Raw genomic sequence first — 19,275 nt, forward strand, 5'->3', positions numbered from 1 at the left:
AGCTCACCACTGTAGATAAATGAAAACACGGCTTCCTTACCCGATAACACATTTTCTCACACCTTCAAACAAGATTAATCACATGAGTAAACCAATCTTTCAATGGTATTATAACACAGCTGAGTGTGAGTGAAGCAAAAAATTAGATACACCCTCAAATTTATTGAGCTGGTTTTGTTATTATTGTGGGTTTTTTTTTTCCTCCAACGAGGACACAATGCACACTTTTCGAAAAGATTTTCCTCAGTGGAATTCCTTTAAGAAAGTGCACAGAAGCTGCAAAATAAAAAAATTAAAAACCCAACCACAATGTAATTGAGCACTGATAGAGAAGATCTAGAGTAATGATTAGGGCTAGACCAAAACAATATTCCTTAAAGCAATATATGATGCAAAAAAAGCAAAATGGATGTGAACTGGGAGAACTATTTGGATCTACATTCTTGATACGGTGTATTGATCCATTTTTTTTGCCGGAACTGTCGACATGATTTCTAGAACGTATATTTAATGTCAGAGAAAACTTTCAAAACTTGTTAGGGAAAAAAAGGGATGTTGGTTAAAGCGTGTGTGCTTCTGCGTGAGTGGGTTTGTGTATTTTGTAATGACTTGACAATTAGTTATTCCAATTGTTTTTTTTTTTGTTTTGTTTTTTTTTCTCAATCGTTTGAAGTCTATATTCAGAAGTATATTTTTACAGTTGATTTGTAGGTAATTTAATGGTTTACATTTAATTTATTTTGGTACTCTGTTGGAACACAGCTGGCATTGTGCAGTCTCGCAGCGATGTCTACGACTGTTTATTTCTGACAGCTTTAAAACAGGATAGAGAAGTGGCTGCTTATTGTACTTGGCTCAAAGGAGAGACAAGTGGAACAGATTTCATGCCAGTGTGAGAGTGTACAGCCTAAAGAGCCCCCCCCTAATATTTTAGAAGAATAAAACTATTATGACACAGTGGTTAAGCTTCTGTGCCTGTACTGAAAGTTATGAATTCAAATCCTGAAGCTAGCCACTCTTGGCCCATTAACCCTCAACTGCTCACATATTTGATTGGATTGTGCCTCATTTTCCAAACAAGCAAATGTAATATAATGGCTGTTGTGTTTTTGTGTACTGTTGCACATCCGGTATCACCTTTCAGTCCAAGTGAATCCCTAATGAACTGTGTTAATTACACTGGTTTCACAGAGGTACATTATAGTTACAGATAAGGGGAAGAGTTTTGTTCGATCGATTGTAGCCAGGTTCGAGATCCATTGCCGGATCAGTGGGTTGCACTTTGCCGACCAGCCCTCGATGTCAGACCGATATATCTATTTCAAGACTCACAGGTACAAAGGAAGTATTTTTGCTGATTCTCTATTGTTTATTTCTATTGTTTTCTTTACAAATTGTTACATATATATTTTTTTGTATATTGAGTTGGACTTTTACAAGAAACAAACGACAGTGGAGTGTACACAATCGTATCTACCGACTGCATGAAACAAGCATCATAACTAGGGGGGAAAAAAATTGTGTTGTAAATATGTGAGAATTGTTATAATGTGAGTTCATTTTGTTGTAGCACAATTTCTTGGGCACTGCTCCAGATTCAGAGCAATGTTACAATTTAGACAAATTAGGGCTAAAAAAAAAAATAATAATAATGGTTAGTTTTCACTGTGTTGTATTACTGTGCTGTCATGTTATTGGTGTTGTTGTTGTGTTTCTGTTTTCTCAAACCAAGGACTCCCTGAGAAAAATGTTCAGTAATGTTACAATTGAGAGCTCCATGTACAGAAGTGACACAATTGAAACGAAATTGAATCAGATTGAGTTTATACCTCACTCAGAATTGAATTTGATTATTGGTGCACCCCTGAGGGTTGGCTGGATTTAATACTTTAGATTTTCAGTGTGTTTGTGTGGATTATTTCCCCCCCCTGCATGAATTTATGACGTGCTGGAGTTGTAAAGAAAAAAAAACAACATGGTTTAACGTTGTAGTATTACTTCGTAGACATGTAGGAGCAGGATAGATGTACTGTAGCAATCTGCACACACACACATTACTTTTTTTTTCTCCCCAATGTTTTCTGTGAATACTGACAAATAGTATACACTGGCATTATGGTGACCCTCACGTGCTCAGGCACACTGATGCCCAGCCACGTCCCTTTTGTCATTTATTTTTCCCCATGGAAGAGAAATTGAACACAATCAGCGAGCGTTCAACTCTGTTACCTACAAACCCCTGAACGTCTGTCCACTTCTGTCTTTGCAATACTACTGTCTTCCTGTAAGGTCAGATTTATTAAAAGTAAATCGACATGTGCATCCTGTGTTTTATATTACTGTACATTGTGAATAAGTGCTTGCTGTACTTCTGTACTTCTTTACAACAGCTGTATTCTGAAACCTACTTACAGCAGTAGCTCAGTGGTTAAGGTTCTGGCTGGGAGGTTGAGGTCAAATCCCTGAACTTCTGACTGGCCTTTCAGCAAGGCTTCTAACTCTCAACTGCTCAGAGCACTTCATTCATGTTCTTCCTCACCTGAATAAATGCAAAAAGATTCACATAAAAACTGCTAGCTTAGACCTATAATCTAGACACACTGAGAAACAGACAGTAAAATGTGTATTTCTCTCTCTTTTTTTTTTTTTTTAACAAAACACACCCCAAAATTTACAACTTCAATGTTCCTGTGTGAAATAAATCACATCTCTGTACTAAACTGAATTGTAAAAAAGCAGCATAAGACAAAGTGCCAGAGCAGACATAAAGACAGGAGTGCAGCAGTGTGTTAGAGAAAATAAAAGAAGCCAATTTATTATTTAGCGCTGACTGAGTGTTCTAGTAGTCAGTCCTGGATAAATAAATTTGGGAGTAAAAACATGACAAAGAATGTAAGGCTCAACCCTGAGAATAGGATCTTGGAAAAAACATGATACAAGAAACCAATGAGAAAAGAAATCAGCACAACACAACATATGAGCACAATTTTTTTTTTTTTGGTAATTTTCAGCATGGTTGTGTGGTAATATAAAGCTCAACACCTTTTTTTTGTGTGTGTCGGACAGAACGTACATTACAGCGACACTTGCAGAAACGCAAACAGGACATAACTACGAGTAATATGGCACACGACATGGCTCGAGTCAGGTGGTCATGATCAACACTGCAGGATTTCTTTTCTGTGGTCAAAGAGATGCGGTTGATAAACACGTTCCTTTACACGTACAAACAGTTTCAACATTAATCCCATCCCTTTGATTTTCCCTAATGTAGCAAATCACGTTGAATACAAGTCTGATCTCAAGAAAAAACAATTCTGTCTTGATTTGTCTTAGCAATTCAGCAATGTAAAGTAAGGAAGAAAAATTCAGCTCTGATGGTTACAATGTCGCTGGGAAGCAGATTTACAGTACATGAGTATTGAATGGGAACATCGCAACACATAACCTCTGAACTGGCAGTGTTCCATATGCATCAATTTTAATACATGTTAATAACGGCAGCCATTTTGAGCAAAGGAAAGTAAGTGCTCCTTTGACGTTTTAATCAAGTTACTTAAATATTAAGGTGAAAATAAATGGCGAATTACATTAATGTACACTCAGGTTTTCTGATATGTACCATTTAACAGTGCACAGCTCACCGGTTTTTAGTTGATAATAGTACCAAAATGACAAATAGCGTTATTGCTGGTACTATTTCATTATGTCTTTATTTCGAGGAGTGCTGGGATCAGATCGTTTGGGGCTTGAAGAATTCAGGACAATACTATTGCCTCAGTGAGAGATACAGGCTTTAACATAAGCATGATGCACTCCAAAGTGCAATTCCCTCATTTCAGACGTCTGGAAGAAACAACATTCACAAATGAATTCACAAATATACAGGAAAAGCTGTGAGAATGACTCACAAATGTAAAAAATAATAATAAAAAAAAATAAAATTAAGAATGTATATTATATGGTTGCTGACCGCCACGCTGACATCCAACAGCTGATGTTTGTAATGTTGATGACTTGGATTTGCTGCAATAGATTAGACGTTTCACAAAGTCTATAAAATTCCACTGAGGAGCAAAGTATTTTTTTTTCTTTTTCTTTTAAATTAACATGTACACTTGCATGAAAATTTACAATTGAATTTAACCCAAACGTAATAAATAAATTCAAGATGATTACACTACAAAGTCCATGAATTCATTACATCGTTAGTAGATTGGCTTTGTGCTGTGGTTAGATTGAGCAGATACGGCTTATGCTTTGAGCCCTATAAATGTGCAATTTATTCCAATGGTTTATGCTCTTTATTACTTTTAGAGCAAATACTCCCAGAGAGAAAGAGACAGAGAGAGAGTGAGAGAGCGAGAGAGAAAGAGAGAGCGAGCGAGAGAGAGCGTCTAGTTCTAGTTTACATCCCATTGTCTTTAAGAATACTTCACTGAGGATCTTTTCAGATACTAGGCTTCATCTGTAAACAGCCGCAAGCGTGCAAGTGCTGTATTGACGTGTCTGAAATCGGTCGGTGCGGCTGACGTTTGGAAGAGAAGTTAGTGACAGTGAAACGGCAGGAGAAAGCATTAAGGTATGTGGTGTCTGAGTCCCAGAGAGGCTTTTCCGTCAGTCGCCCTTGGTCTCTGAGCACGGCAGACTAGTGGCTGAACCCGCAGACAGGATTCCGGTTCTGCAGGAAGACACGAGTGTTGGATGTTATTAACATATGAAATATTGGCACAATATATATATTTCTTAACTCTCTACAACTCATATACTGAAAACAGTAACCTTGTGTAAGTAACCGTGCAGCATCTTCTTCCCCGGTCACCTGCTGTTCTGTTTGTTCGATGATACACCCTTAATGGATTTGTTCTGTGGCGAAAGTTTAAAAAAAAAAAGCTGAAAGTGCTATATACAAAGCATAAAACTGTGTGTTTCCATGACAACCATGGCAGACTGTTTAACGGTTTGACTTTGAATCCAAGATAAACAGTGGAATATGGCATAAATCTTTATTGGAAATGCAAGCGTGAGCTGCAAGAGATTTTACTTGACTTTGATCAGATGTCCAATGTGATGGATAAATCGTTTTAAAGATGCAGTTTGGAATTTTTCTAGACAGATAATTCATTCTTTCGTTTGTAGTAACTGCTTCATACTGGTCAGGAAGGATCCGAGGCGTACCCTGGGAAGCACAAGGATGCCAGTCCACTATGCACACACACTTTCACAGATTTATTCACACCTAGGGGCAATTTAGCATAGTCAATACACCTTATTTGCATGTTTTTTTGGGTTTTTTTTGAAGGTGGGAGGAAACCGGAGAACCCAGAGGAAACCCACGTGAACATGTGAGACTCCACACGGACAGTAACCCGATCTCGGGATTAAACCAACAACACCTGCTGCGCCACTGTGCCACCCTAGATCTGGTAATACTTACAGAATCTTAAAGATACATTACATATATGGTGATTCACAGCACTGCCATGCAAAGGATTTGGAAAGTTTCTATGCAGCCCATAGCTAAACCTCCAGCTGAAGGCAAGCTGTACAGCCTTGCCACTTTTCTGTAAAAGTGTCATAAAGGAGTCACTAAGCCGTTTCAACAGGGCAAGAGGAATCAGTGGAGGATGGAGAAGGCCTGTCAATAGTTTCATTTCAATTGTAATTCACACTGTAGTCTGCAGAGGGCTTTAAAAATGACAAACTGCACCTTGAAACGGTCGATTCAAAGCACTAGAAATGAAAACAAACTCTACCTTGTGCTTTCTGCATTTCATTGAGAAGTTTTCCTCGTATAAGACACAACCTGTGGAGAGAAAAGCGAGCACTGATGAAATGAACTGGCTGGGTCAATTAACAAGTTCAGTACTGCCAATAAAATGTTGCTACACCAAAGCTAAAATGTCATGATGGAATCGATATGAGAGATGTACAGGTGCTGTCTAAACTTTGTAGCAAACATTCTTTTGATTTATCAGACAGGTTCCATAAATCTTTATCAACCTTATTTTAATTATTCTGTTCGTGCTCAAACACATTCCCTCTACATTTCGACGACCCCCACCCCCTCCCCCACCCCCCACACACCGCCCCCCGTTACCCTCAAGCTTGCACAAGTTTGCTCAGCAAACACAGCCAAAAGTGCAGCTGTTAACAGACACAACACAGCTGTCTCAGCGGGCGGTGCATCGCGGAGAGTTGCTCGGCATGTCTTTCAAGAAGACCTGTTAAATTGCACATGGAACAAAAAAGAGGGGAAACAGCTGTCTGTAATCATCGGTCAAAAGCCACTCACCTGACTGCATTGCACATATGTAGTGATACTTGTTAGGGCAGCCTTTGAAAAAGCAGCCCAATGTGGCGCCCATTTTATGGCAAGAGGAGCAAATCTGCAAAGATGTAAATAATAGCGCTTGAACATGAAAACATAAGCTGCACAAACAGAAAAGATGAAAGGAATCAATGAGAGCCATTACTGAAGCTAACCAGTGTTGAGTTTCCATCCGTTAAGCGAATTTTCAAAAGGCCGGCAACAGAAACGACACATCACCGATATACCAACAGTCTGAAGAGGACCTAATCAACAGTTAAATAAGGTCCCTGGCTCCAGTTGCACTGATTATGTACAGGGTGTTATGTATGTGATATATGAAACAGTCCATACAGGATTTAAATTTTTTTTCTTTTCTGACTGTAAAAATGCTTGAATTTCCTGAGACTTTTGTGCTTTTTTTTGGGTTGCGGAAAACGACTTGAATCGCACCAAATTGTTTTGCGCAGTATTTCACGGTGATGCTTGTTGGTAGATGACGCACGTAAGAGAAGAGAGCTTTGGCTGAATGCGTTGTGTCTTAGGCTAAATCTGCTGTAATTTGTAAAAATTGCAAGCTCCTTCGAATATCGTGGAGTTCGCTTGATGTTGCATTCATTTCTGCGATCGCGAAATCCCGGAGGGACTGATGAAGTAATACTGCAAACTGCATTGCTGCTCGTCACGCTCAGCGTCACTGAGACGGCGTGCTTGTCTGGTCATGTGACCTCGGACTAAAGTTCAATAGATATTCATTTATATTCATTTATTAAAGGTGTGGTCAGTGATGTTTTTATCACATTCCTGCAATAGAAACAGGGTCAGTAGAGAAACAATGTAGATCACAAACATCCAACCAATCAGAACAAAAAGAATTAAAAAAACAAAACAAAAAAAACCTCCATCTTTCACTAGTGCTGTGTCTGAAATCACTCCCTCACAGTTCTCAATAGGACACTATATAGGGGGTAACAATAAAGGAAACACCAGACTGAATTTAGACAACACTTACTAGTGAGTACACCGACAGTATCCATCCAGACAAATGAAAGGAAATCGGTATTCTGGTACTTAGTGCAGAAGTAATGTGCATCGCTTGTACACCGGATTTACAATGCACTGTGGGTAATGGTATAATGAACTATCCAGAGAATAAATTGTCCACTAAGAATTCAGACAACACTCATTCACCTTACAGCGAATAGGAAGCTCATTCAGACACAACACAACCTAAGCAATTGTTTTGGGGGTGTGGCTTTGGAGAGAATTGACTTAGAAGTGGGTGCAGCATTTCGTTCCAATCAAGCAGGAGCCACACCTGATTCCGCCTGTTTAAATCAGCTGACCTTGTTCAATCGGTTGAGCTTTCAACAGATTCAGGCATGGCTGATGCTGGGTTGGAATGAAAAGCTGCACCCACGCCGGGCCTTTCCGGATAAAATCGGACACCCTTGACATAAATAAATGTGGCCAAGAACCGCCTACTTTAACAGAAAGCAATTTGGACTGACATGCCAGACGACCAACCACAGAGGTTTTTTTTGTTACTCACCATTAAATGCTTCAAATAAAACCATTTATCACGTCTATGTATTGATACAGCAACTCTTCTACCTCAGCAATGATTTACAACTTTTTGTATTTCTGACACACACACACACTTCAGGGTCTCCATCCAAACAGGTGGATGGAAACCCTGCTCACTTGGCGTAATATAAACGTACCGTCTCCTTTGCCATCTTAACGGTTTTTTCTAGCCCGTAAATCTTCCCTCTGACGAGAAAGACCCCAGCGGACCATATGCCACAGTCCTCGTGCAGCCAGTACTCGCTGGCTTCTAAGGGCACTGTTGGCGGGGCATACCAGTCTGTCACAGTGTCCATCCTGGATCTCTTCGCTGCAGGGCTGCAGGAAAGCTCAACATCACTGCTCCATCTCTGATAGGCTCCTAGAGCAGCTGCCTGCAGCTTGTGACGTGGCTTTCGAGGCTGACTGCTCGATGAATCCGATTCGCTGGAGTCGTCCTCTCTCGGCTCCTGAGGGTTAGTAGGCAGCCTCGCTTCGGGCCTGAAACCCTCAGGATAATACGGGCCATGCAAATCACCCAGGTCCATAGTGTTAGCAGAGCCTCCGCAAAGGCAGCACACGAGGCTGTCCCAGTGCGTGCCCTCCGTGGAGACACGGCCGTACTGCAGACACGGTGTAGTGGGCATTTTCCCTGACGCGACTGGGGTAGGCTGCTTCCCTCGGCTCAGCCTGACACTCTCATCAGGGTAGTTGATTACCGTACAGGTAGGATATGCTTTCAGGTCTACATGTACAAAAGGTGAGAAGGTCTCGTCTCTCTTTTCCCTTTTCTCATCTTTATAGCTGACGTATCTGAGCTTTATTTCCGGCTCCTTGGGGGAGAACATGGAAGACTGCCCCACTTTATGCGTTCTCCTTTTCTTTTTAGGGGTAGGAGCTCGTTTCGTGCTTGCTGAATGTTTGCTGCTCGTAGTTAAAGTCTGTTGCTTTAAAGGGCTTTTTGTCTGTTTGGATGTAGGCAGCGCAGTCCTTTTTCTCACCCTTACTGGGGGACTGTTTGAAAGTTTCGGTCGTTTCTTTGATGTCTTGACGTACGTAATGGGTTTGTGTGACATCCCTGGGGATGGGACAGCTTGTGAATGTTTTGAAACAGTTTCGGAACATGAGGTAGATAATTTGCTTGGATCGGCGGCGTCTGTTTCTTCTGACCTGTCCTGTAATCGAGCGGTCTTTTTATTAGTTTCAGTCCCAACCTTCAGAGGACGTTCCAACTCGAAAACGCTGTTGTCGCTGTTGCCAAATGACACATCTTGGCTAGATCCCAGATGAGTGGTCTCATCCGGCTGGGCGTCAGAACGCCGACATTTTTTTGCAGAAGAGACATGACTGGATTTGTACCTGGAAGGGAAGATATTCTGAACAATGGCCTCTAACCTCATCCCTCTTCTAGTTCTTGGGGGAAGTTCTTTTCTTACTAGTGTTTCCTTTTTGGCAAACAAACGTCTAGGCAAATGTGTTTTCTTCTGTGTCACATTAAGAACGTGCGTCTCCTCTTTCTGTACTTCGGATAACGCCCTGCTCTGTTCGGACTGTTCTGTCCCGGACGTGTCGAAGTTATTTACTGTTAGTTCACTGCTAATGGTGGTACCTAATGCATCGGTGGCAGACGATGAATCTCTCTCCTCTGCACTCATGACAGGATCAGATTCCACGTTACTTAATTCATCTTGCCGAGTGTTAGCTTCTTCAGCAAGAGAGTTCTCTTCACTTTGGCATCCTGCAGTCTGGGGCAGAATGGAAACATCCTTTACTCCAATCAGTGAGGCGAAGGAGGGTGACACAGAATCTTCCAGTGCATTTAGAAACTCCTGATTTAGTGAAACAGCAAGACCTGCAGGCTCCTGATCATTCGGTAAAAGAACTGGGTCGTCGGTTCTGGAGATCAGGAAGAGTACTTCCGGGTTGCCGTTCTTGTGCTGATCCACTATGCTCTCAACATGGCCAGCTGGAACGCTCCCGTCAACGGGTCCCGCGTTCCACAAGCTGCCGACGGCGCCGTTCTGAATTTCGTCCAAGTTGAGAGGAATCTTGCAGTCCGCCGGGTTGTTCTGCTGTAAAGATCGGAGCGTCTCCAGAGCGAGGCTCTCGACATCTTGTATGCCACCGATGTTGTGTGCCTGCTGAAGATAACAGAGACTTGCGACGTTCTCCACGACGGGCGTGACAAAATCAAACGAACTGGCACAGGCGGCTAAGCCTACGGGCACAGACACCTGCTGCAGGCAGTGTTGGTCCATTTCCACACAGAGCGGTGCTCCACCTGCATCTGTGACCAGCTGGCTTGCGTCATACGCAGCGGGGTGTAGAGAAAACGCCTTGCTTATCGGAACACTGTAAATCTGTGAATGCTGCGAGAGTGACTCGTGGCCCGAAAAGACATGGGACCTGGTCACATACGAGAGCGTAACTGTGGTGTTGGAAAGAGCGTTGTCTGGTTGGATCTGCTCGCTGGGCTGCAGCGAAGGATCGGTCTCGTCTTCTGGAAGCACTGACCCGTTGCTGGTCCCGGAACTCAGGTACCAGCCTGGTGGCTGGACGACATGCAAGGCCTCTATCGAGTTGGTTTTTAACAGACATTCCTCTGTGTTCTTCGTCAGGTCAAAAACGCGAGGAAGGTTGCAGGCGGAGGAGAGTTCCTGAGGCTGTAAACCATCCGAGTTGTCAGAAGGCTGTTCCATATCAGCTGCAATGCAAAGCAAAAGACACGGAACAAGAAAAGAATTTTAATGAAATGCGTCAGTTACAACACAAAGCAGCCATTACATAATACAGCGTGAAAATCGCCCCGTAGGTATGAACGCGTGCGCATGGTGCTCTGTGACGGACCAGCATCCCGTTCAAGGTGTATTCCCGCCTCCCGCCCAGCTTTCCCAAGATAGGTTCTGCATCCATCATCACCCTGACCAGGATAAAGTGGTTACTGAAGATGAATGAATGAATGAATAGTATTAAATGGAAAATAAAGGAACTCCGTAGTAGCCTGCATTAAATTTGTAGCACTCAACCCTACAGTCTGATCTCAAACAGAGTATCGGATTTTAGATACATTTATCTTCTGAAATGAAAAAGTGCATTAAAAGTCGCTCTAACGATCTGGCTTTGAGGAAACAGCAGCTGCAACATCTGGCTAGCTGTTCCCCAACAGGCACATCTGGAAGTGTGTTATTTTAGCTAAGGCTATCCTATTTTAACGAGCTGCTTCCAAGAGAGGTTTAGCATTTAGACAAACACAAATAGCAAACACAAACATAAAAAACAACAACAACAACAAAAAAAACCAAACAACCTACCAGTTAAACTTATGACAAGATAGAAAACACTAACACTAGCAGGTCAGATATATTAAGCAGAATGTCTAAGGTAGCCTCAACATGTCTGCCATGTACATTAGAGTTATCGTTTGGTCTTTTTTTTATCGCTTTTTGAGCACGGAATATTACAAGACTATTTGTCCAAGCAACTGTCAAAAACTCAAAGATAAGAAACCACTCACAGGCTAATGCTTTTAAAGCTAGCTAGCTCGGCAGGGTTTCCGTGCTTAACTAGGTTAGCAATGTTACCACACGACACTCAATCTGAAAGCTAATTACACGCTATTAGAATCACACATCTGTGTGCTATTGTTTTTTTTCTCCCCCACTGACAGCTGACTAACCTAGCAAGCAAGCTAAGCTAAGCTAAGCTAATTCAGTCAGTCATGCTAGCTGGCTATGATTAACAACTAGCTCGTTAGCATTTCTAAACCACATAAACCTCTCAGAAAGCTAACACAACCTTTCACCAAGCTAACTCATCCGGATAAAGCTAATTAATAAGGCTAAAGTGTATAAGGCGATAGATACTGTACACACTAGTTATCATCCTGTGCTAGCTGAAGCTAATGTCTCGTTAGCTACAACAAAGAAGCGAGCGGCTACATTAAAACTTACCCGCAAAGAGACGCTGGGTTAATACGCGGAATTATGAAACACTCTACAACCCATTCCGACACCCATTAACGGATTACTTTAACTGTAAAAACGTGTATAATAGTGTGCTGACTTTGGGCGAGACAATGGCCAAGTGCTGTGTCCATCGTGAAGCTAAGCTAGCTTTGTCAAAGCAGTGCTAATATTCCAGCATTATTGTCATGATGAGGCCATTATGGAGCATTATGGGACATGTAGGAAGAGTCCACACTGTACTCTGTTTCTGCACCGTTTATAGCTGCTGTACACGGTTTAAAACCATTTCTTTTCTTTCTTTTTCTATATCCGTGCTTTATTTTTTTTATTATTGAATTTACACAAGAGAAATGTTTTCGGATTTCAGTAGTGTTAAATTAGCTACAAGTTTCAAGTCAGGGCTGCCAAATCTTTTCAGGGGAAAGTAGCTCGACTATGCTCGAAGGCGCTGGATGATGTCACGAACTAATTTGCATATGAATATAGTAATCACGATGGTTTGCATATCAAAAACGCGTTACTTGAAGGGTTATAAAAAAAAAAGTTATTTTAATTTAAACTATGACAGCGATTTAACTACAGACTTCGTCTTAATATAGTGCGATTTAATGAGAAAAATAGGCAAAATATTTAGAGAATAAATCATTTTCAAGGGGAAAAAATATTACAAGGGAAAAAGTAGCAATAATTTGAGAATAAATGCGGAATATTTCACGGAAGAGTTGTCATATGAGGGGGAAAAAAATAAAATAAAAATCACAGTATTTCAAGAACAACACTGTAATATGGGGGGGGGGGGGGGGAGTTATAACACTGATAGAATGGTGCATATCAAAGCTATGAAAATCTTCTGGCACATCAGCACCAGATAATTAATATTAACACTTTGAAATGACTGCAAGAAATTGCGTTCATTTAGATTAGAACGAACGAACGAACAAACTCGAAGAGCACAAAAGAGAAACCACAGGCAGTGGTCACCTTCAAGGCTATCGATAGTTACATCTCATCACAACTGTTTTCAAAATATTGCTGCTTTTTTTTTTTCTTGTAAAATGTTAAGATTTTATTCTTGAAATATTGCGACTTTACTCTCAAAACAGTGTATTATTGTCTTTAAACGGTGGTCCTAAAACGTCACCAAAATAAGAGAAAGATCATTTGGTCATGGCATAACAAACGATTTCCATATTTACAAAACACCATTTCTATCAAGAACACAAACAAAAAGAAGCAGTTGTAGAGGGTAGTTGGGAAACAGACATAGGAAATGGTTATGGAATAGCTCACTTTTATTACTTGGAACTATAGTGAAGAAGAAAGTTTAAGGAAGAGCCAATTATCAGGCTTTACACACTGGAAGACAGTAGAACAAACCTCGGCTCCTTTTAAAAAAATGTAAATTCTGAAAGTCACTAAAGGCGTCGGCAAATCTAGTGATAAAGTCTCTAAGTTGGCAAAAATGATTTAATCATATGTAGAGTGTGTGGTCAACTATGACACAAAGGCAAAATACAGGGTGCAAAAATATTTATTGCTAATAAACCTGCTGTCAGTCGGTGTACATTTGTGGTATATTTACAATAGCAATGTATAGAGGAATGGAAATGTGAGCCAAAAAAAAAACCAAATATGACATTTAAATAAATACAAGAGACTGTGACTGAACATCACTACAGACATTATCAGCTTGAAGGGCAAGACAGGAAAAAAAAAAAACCTCCCAATCAGTGGATTGACCATCATGATTACATAAAGAAACCCCCTATATAAATCTGTTTATATATTTTACACTAGGAAAAAAGCCCTCCAGAAACAAACACCATGCCTTTAACTGGTCAACATTCAGTAATCTCCATGTACAAACCAAACACTTCTGGGTATCAAGTAGTGTCTCTTTTTCACTTTGCCAGCCATCTGATTTCGTCAGAATTGACAGGAAGCTGGAGGGAATGTGCATAAACACATCTAGCGTAATAAGCACGTCTGCAGGTATGATTGTTTCTACTCTTTATTAAGTAAGTGTAATTCGAGTCATTACATATTTATCCATCCTTTGGCTATTCACACATACTAGAGTTAAAACAGTAGCTGACACAGTCATGTTTAGTGTATGAATGATAGATGCTTCATTAAAAACAACTATTTACATTAAGACATGATTAAAAAAAAAAAAAGTCACAGTAACTGAAGTGCACAAAATGCAGACTAGAGACATAAAATTCAAACTTCATACCATGTTTATAATATGCTGTGTGCCGTGACCAGTGTGTTTCTAAGTGATTAATTACTGGGATAAAATATGGTGGACCTCTATAACATGCAGCAAAGCCGGGCTGAGGCGTCAAGTTTCAGAACTCCTTCGTGTCCTTGTTGTCAAACAAGTGGAGTCTTTGCTCAGCTGTCAAGCCTTCCTTAAGACTCTGAGAAGAGAACAGAGACAGGACAATGTAAGGTCATTTCCATGGAGAATACTGAAACGTGAAGACTAAAGTGATCTCGGTGGACATGCTGAAATCTTAGTGACATGCTTCGGTGATGGGTGAACTGTAAACGTCTCGGTTAAAAGCTGCTTCCGGACATATGAACTCTTTTATACCACAGCGCTGCTGAATTCTCAAACCTAACCGGTGAGAAGGTTCGGGTATTTAATTTGATCCATTTAACAGCAGCGTTGACGATAGTGCAAGCTGGAATTCAAACAGCAGGTTTATTTTAACGCACCCGTTTGACTACGTTAACGTTTCTATAGTAACAGCTCGTGCACAATCAGACTCAATCTAAGATTATGAAGGAAGAATAAAAGTGTTATTTACCAAAAAAAAAAAAAAAAAAAAAAAATCATTGATATGGTTATAATATTGTCTGTAAAAGGAGTCTCCGGTATATGTACTTGTTAACGGTTCACAAGTTTTCAAGACAGAAAACACTTTCGCTTTCTGGTTCCTCTTGTAACATGGCAAGGTGCATTTTTTTTTTTGCCTGATTATTAATTTCAGGAGAGAGAGGGGGAAAATGAGAAGCTGATGCCTGTTTATAGCTGTTATAATGCAAGTGGTAACAGGAACTAACTTGTTTTCATGAATGATCCACAGCATTAAACATAACTGTAAATGGATAACTTTGACCTTTATTAGATTAAAAAGATAATTGTTGACAAATTGCTGTGGTATAAAGAGGAATCAAACACACTGGGACATGCAGTTATTGAAAAATAATTTTGGAATGGGAACATCATACCAGCCCAGCTTTGATTATTTTCCTGTAACAACATTCCCAGTCATGTTTTATTCCTAACTTATTTACCTGTACCTTGCTCCAGATCCAAAGGATGCAATGAAAGCATTTTTGCATAAGAATATGCATCACACCAGATTTAGCTGACCATACTCTTGAAGATTAAGCACCAGGGTGTGAAATTAACACACTATCAGCCAAATGCGTGTCAGTTTTTGAAGTCGCAAAACATCATGCCACCTTGGCTGGCAGACTACTATTTATTTACACTTCTAAAAATATACACTCACTGAGCACGTTATTAGGAACAAATGTACACATGCGCATTCATGCAACTACCTAAGAATCAGCCAATCGTGTGACAGCAGTGCAATGCATAAAATCATGCAGATACGAGCCAGCAGCAATGTTCACGTCAGCCTTCAGAATGGGGAAAAAATGTGATCTCAGTGATTTTGTCTGTGGTGTGATAGTTGGTGCCAGACGGGCTGGTTTGAGTATTTCTATAACTGCTGACCTCCGGGAATTTTCACACAACAGTCACTAGAGTTTACTCAAAGTGGTGAAATAAAGGAAACACATCCAGTGAGCAGCAGTTCTGCAGACGGAAACACCTTGTTGAGGAGAGAGGTCAACGGAGAACGGCCAGACTGGTTCGAGCCGACAGAAACGCAACAGCAACTCATCTCAGAATGTATAACACGTTGAACCTTGAGGCAGATGAGCTACAATTGCAGGAGACCACGTTGGGTTTTGCTTGTCAGGCAAAAACAGAAAGCTGAGGCTGCAGTGGGCACAGGCTCACCAAAAGAGTTGAACAGCTTTTGTAAAAATGTAGCCTGGTCTGATGAATCTCGATTTCTGCTGAGGCCCACAGATGGCAGGGTCAGAATTTGGCACCAACAGCATGAATCCATGGACCCAACCGGCCTTGTGTCAACAGTCCAGGCTGGTGGAGGTGGTGTAATGGTGTGGGGAATGTTTTCTTGACACACATTGGGCCCGTTAATACCAATCAATCATCGCTTGAATGCCACGACCTATTTGAGTATTGTTCCTGGCCATGTGCATCCCTTCATAGCCACAATTTACCATCTTCTAATGGCTACTTCCAGCATGATAACGCAGCATGTCACAAAGCAAAAGTCGTCTCAAACTGGTTTCATAAACATGACAATGAGTTTAGTGGCTTTCAAAGTCACCGGATCTGAATCCAATAGAACACCTTTATTATGTGGAAGATTCGCAGCATGAAAATGCACCTGAAAGATCTGCAGGAATTGCGTGATGCAATCACATCAACATGGACCAGAATCTCAAAGGAATCTTGTGGAATCCACACCATGAAGAATTGAGGCTGTTTTGAGAGCAAATTGAGGCCCTACCCAGTATTAGTATAGTGTTCCTAATAAACTGCTCAGTGAGTGTATATTCAATTTTATCATGGTAATGATACTAATTTGACTGGTTTATGTGCAAACCATAAAACACTTGTATTAGAAGTGGCAGGTGGGCACATTTTTAATTTTAAACCACCCTGCAGAAATCGGCGCCAGCTCTGCTCGTACACCTAATCCCTTAAAAAAAGGGAGCATCCTGGATCATAATCTCTGTATGTTGTAATATGCCTGCAATTAAACTCTGCACTGAGAGGAGGAAGCTTTCCAGTAGGTGAGTATTTAAAAGAAAAAAAACAATCCTCGATTGCTTTTAAATGTTCAGTTTGACAGGGCAAAGTTTCAGTTCCTCTGTACATATGAGGTGAATATGTTGGAGGGAAACATCCTTCTTTCAGTGCGCATGAATGGACAGTGTATAACAAGATGATACCTACACATGCATCAAAAACTATGCATACATGGACACAGTCTGCTTTTACTTTATTAACCCGTGTCTTACAGCAAGTCAGTCCATCATCTACAAATCTTCTGATCCCTCATGTTTGTCTATTCCCATGTCATTTCATCCAACAATAGCAGTGAATGTGTGTTCGTCTTTAACTATTCCACAGCAAGTCGCAATTCAGAAACTGAGGGGTTGAGGGGGAGGGGGAAAAAACACCCAAAAACACACAAAGAGATCAGCCACACCACTGTGTGTTAGAGGAGGGACATTCAAAAGCACACTTCTCACCATTACTTACCAGGCTTTCTCCTGTAGGGAGCAACACAGAAATACACTAGATCACTAAAATGGTATATTACAAGGTGTATGAAACTGTGCTACGAAATAAAATAACCCTAATAATAAGACAATAATAAGGTATAAAAATGCCAAAGAAGAATGTGCTTTAGTTCTATAACCTATTATTAAGTTTAATCTATCCTTAAGAGTTTCCTTCACCATCTAAAATCATGCAGGTAGGTGAATTGGCGATGATAAATCGCCTCTAGACACAGATGAGTGCATGAATGTGTGGGTGCATGGTGCCCTGTGAAGAACTTGCATCACATTCAACATGTATCCACCATGACCCTTGACAAGGATAGAGTGCATACTGAAGATGAACGAATGAACTTTAAATCACTGTTCCTACTGAGATATTTGACCGTAGCTGCCCAAATAAGTTTGCAGTCTTGATCCAAACTAGAGATCAACTTAGCTTGCTTAGCATTTTTTTTTTTTATACCTTGTCACTAAGCATGATAGGTTGTGAACTGATCTGTGTAGTACTGTGTATTGTGAACTGGTCAGTACTTCTCGGAAATTATACTATAAAAGTCTATGAACATCCCATTCCAGATTTAGTCCCCCTTTGCTGTTATAACTCTTCCCACTATTCTGGGAAGGCTTTCCACTCGATTTTGGAGTGTCACTGTGGGGATTTGCCCATTTAGCCACAAGAGCATTAGTGAGGTCGGACACTGGCAATGGATGAGAAGACCTGGGGCCCAGTCGGCGTTCCAGTTCATCCCGAAGGTTGCCACTGCCAGCCTTGGCAAACCACGTCTTTACGGACCTCACTTTGTGCACAGGGACATTGACATGCTGGAACAGATTTGGGCCTCTTAATTCCAGTGAAGGAAAATCTTAAAGCATACAAAGACCTATACAACTGTGTGTTTCCGGCTTTGTGGCAACAGCTTGATGAAGAACCACATATGGGTGTGATGGTCAGGTGTCCACAAACATTTGGCCATATAGTGTACATGCCACAAAGCACAGCAGGATGTTAACTGTATTGCTCAGTACTGTATTGCTTTGGAAGTATCTGCACTGGTCATGTTGGAATTAAATTGGTGAAATACTAAAATGAAGGGAGAAAGATTTCTACCCAAGCAACAGTTCTGTTTCGAGATATGTACCTTTGACCTCATGGTACGCTCGGAGCGTTTCGCAGCTGCGGCGGCCATCTTCAGAATGTCCGGGTTGCTTTTTGATTTCATGATATCTGAGGAAAAAAGTATTTGAGATCCTTGGTGTGAGAAAATTCATCTAAATCAATCACTACACAGAGCAGAAAATTACATTCTGCATAATAATAATAATAAAATCGCTCTGGAGTGCTGCATATGGATTTGTCGACTGGGAGACAAAACTGGTTGTCCAGATTATACACTCCGACATCTTACCGTATCCTCCCCGCTGCACCTCCTCTGGTGTGGGCTCTCCCAATGCCTCATGTGCTAACTGTAACTGCTCCCGTAGTCGCACCAGATCTCGCTCGGCCTTGGCCTTCACGATGCTCAGCTCTGTGTAGATGTCCTTGTACTTATCCGTTGCGTACTTTTTATCCTAGAGTGTCGAAATCAAACAAGTTCAGCATTCCGGTGCTGTGTGTTCATTCGATTGAATTAATTAGAAATTGTAGCTGATAATTAAATGCGTACTCTTTGGGCGACTTGTAGTTCGTCTTTTAATGAGTTGATCTCCTGCTTCAGATACTGGACTTCTGATTCCTTCACTCTCAGCATGACCTACAAACAAGCTTATATATTACTTATATATTGTACAAGTAGCATTTTATTTTACTTCATCGAGTAATTCAATTCTCTGCCTGGAAAATATATAAATTGTACTCCCTTATTTTTTTATTTAGCAACATATACAGCTCATAATCTACTTCCTGTTTGTTTGTTTGTCCAATCACTGCCTCAGTAGTATTGCTAATTTGTGCTAGCAAGCCTATGAGGTAATACTAAGTTCATGCCCAGCTAGTGGTAAACTAGAACGGAGCATATGGTTCATTCAAATTTG

The 19,275-nt window shown here is 40.8% G+C and overlaps 2 protein-coding genes across 6 annotated transcripts in view; both read right to left on the reverse strand.

The window, feature by feature from the left end:
* Positions 1-2,785: 2,785 nt before the first annotated feature.
* Positions 2,786-12,576, reverse strand: si:dkey-94l16.4 (transcription factor 20). Of its 3 annotated transcripts, none has more exons than XM_053639082.1 (6): positions 11,827-12,576; positions 8,035-10,580; positions 6,296-6,389; positions 5,757-5,806; positions 4,783-4,866; positions 2,786-4,681 (listed from the first exon to the last, which is right to left on the reverse strand). In XM_053639082.1, exons 2-5 carry the CDS (start codon positions 10,573-10,575, stop codon positions 4,819-4,821), a joined length of 2,733 nt encoding a protein of 910 aa, XP_053495057.1. In that variant the 5' UTR covers positions 10,576-10,580; positions 11,827-12,576; the 3' UTR covers positions 2,786-4,681; positions 4,783-4,818. The 3 variants fall into 3 exon arrangements, 2 of the variants coding, with proteins under 2 accessions (XP_053495057.1, XP_053495058.1); XM_053639083.1 differs by lacking the exon at positions 11,827-12,576 and adding an exon at positions 11,391-11,815; XR_008387451.1 differs by lacking the exon at positions 6,296-6,389.
* Positions 12,577-13,356: 780 nt separating this feature from the next.
* The window catches only part of mprip (myosin phosphatase Rho interacting protein), a 40,818-nt gene continuing 34,899 nt past the window's right edge, over positions 13,357-19,275 (reverse strand). For all 3 annotated transcript variants that reach the window (XM_053639249.1, XM_053639250.1, XM_053639251.1), the window contains 4 exons: positions 18,909-18,995; positions 18,651-18,813; positions 18,384-18,469; positions 13,357-14,264 (listed from right to left, as the gene is read on the reverse strand). In XM_053639249.1, coding sequence (XP_053495224.1) covers positions 14,193-14,264; positions 18,384-18,469; positions 18,651-18,813; positions 18,909-18,995 — 408 coding nt within the window. In that variant the 3' untranslated portion in view covers positions 13,357-14,192. The remainder of the gene's footprint in view (positions 14,265-18,383; positions 18,470-18,650; positions 18,814-18,908; positions 18,996-19,275) is intronic.

This window comes from Ictalurus furcatus, chromosome 13 (genome assembly GCF_023375685.1).
Source record: "Ictalurus furcatus strain D&B chromosome 13, Billie_1.0, whole genome shotgun sequence".
Lineage (NCBI taxonomy): Eukaryota > Metazoa > Chordata > Actinopteri > Siluriformes > Ictaluridae > Ictalurus > Ictalurus furcatus.

Coding starts and splice junctions, on each gene's coding strand:
- si:dkey-94l16.4 (XM_053639082.1), bottom strand. CDS start 10,575: ATGGAACAGCCTTCTGACAACTCGGATGGTTTACAGCCTCAGGAACTC. Junction 5,807..6,295: donor CATATGTGCAATGCAGTCAG/GTGAGTGGCTTT, acceptor TTCTCTCCACAG/GTTGTGTCTTATACGAGGAA. Junction 4,867..5,756: donor TGAAATGCAGAAAGCACAAG/GTAGAGTTTGTT, acceptor CTTTCGCCACAG/AACAAATCCATTAAGGGTGT.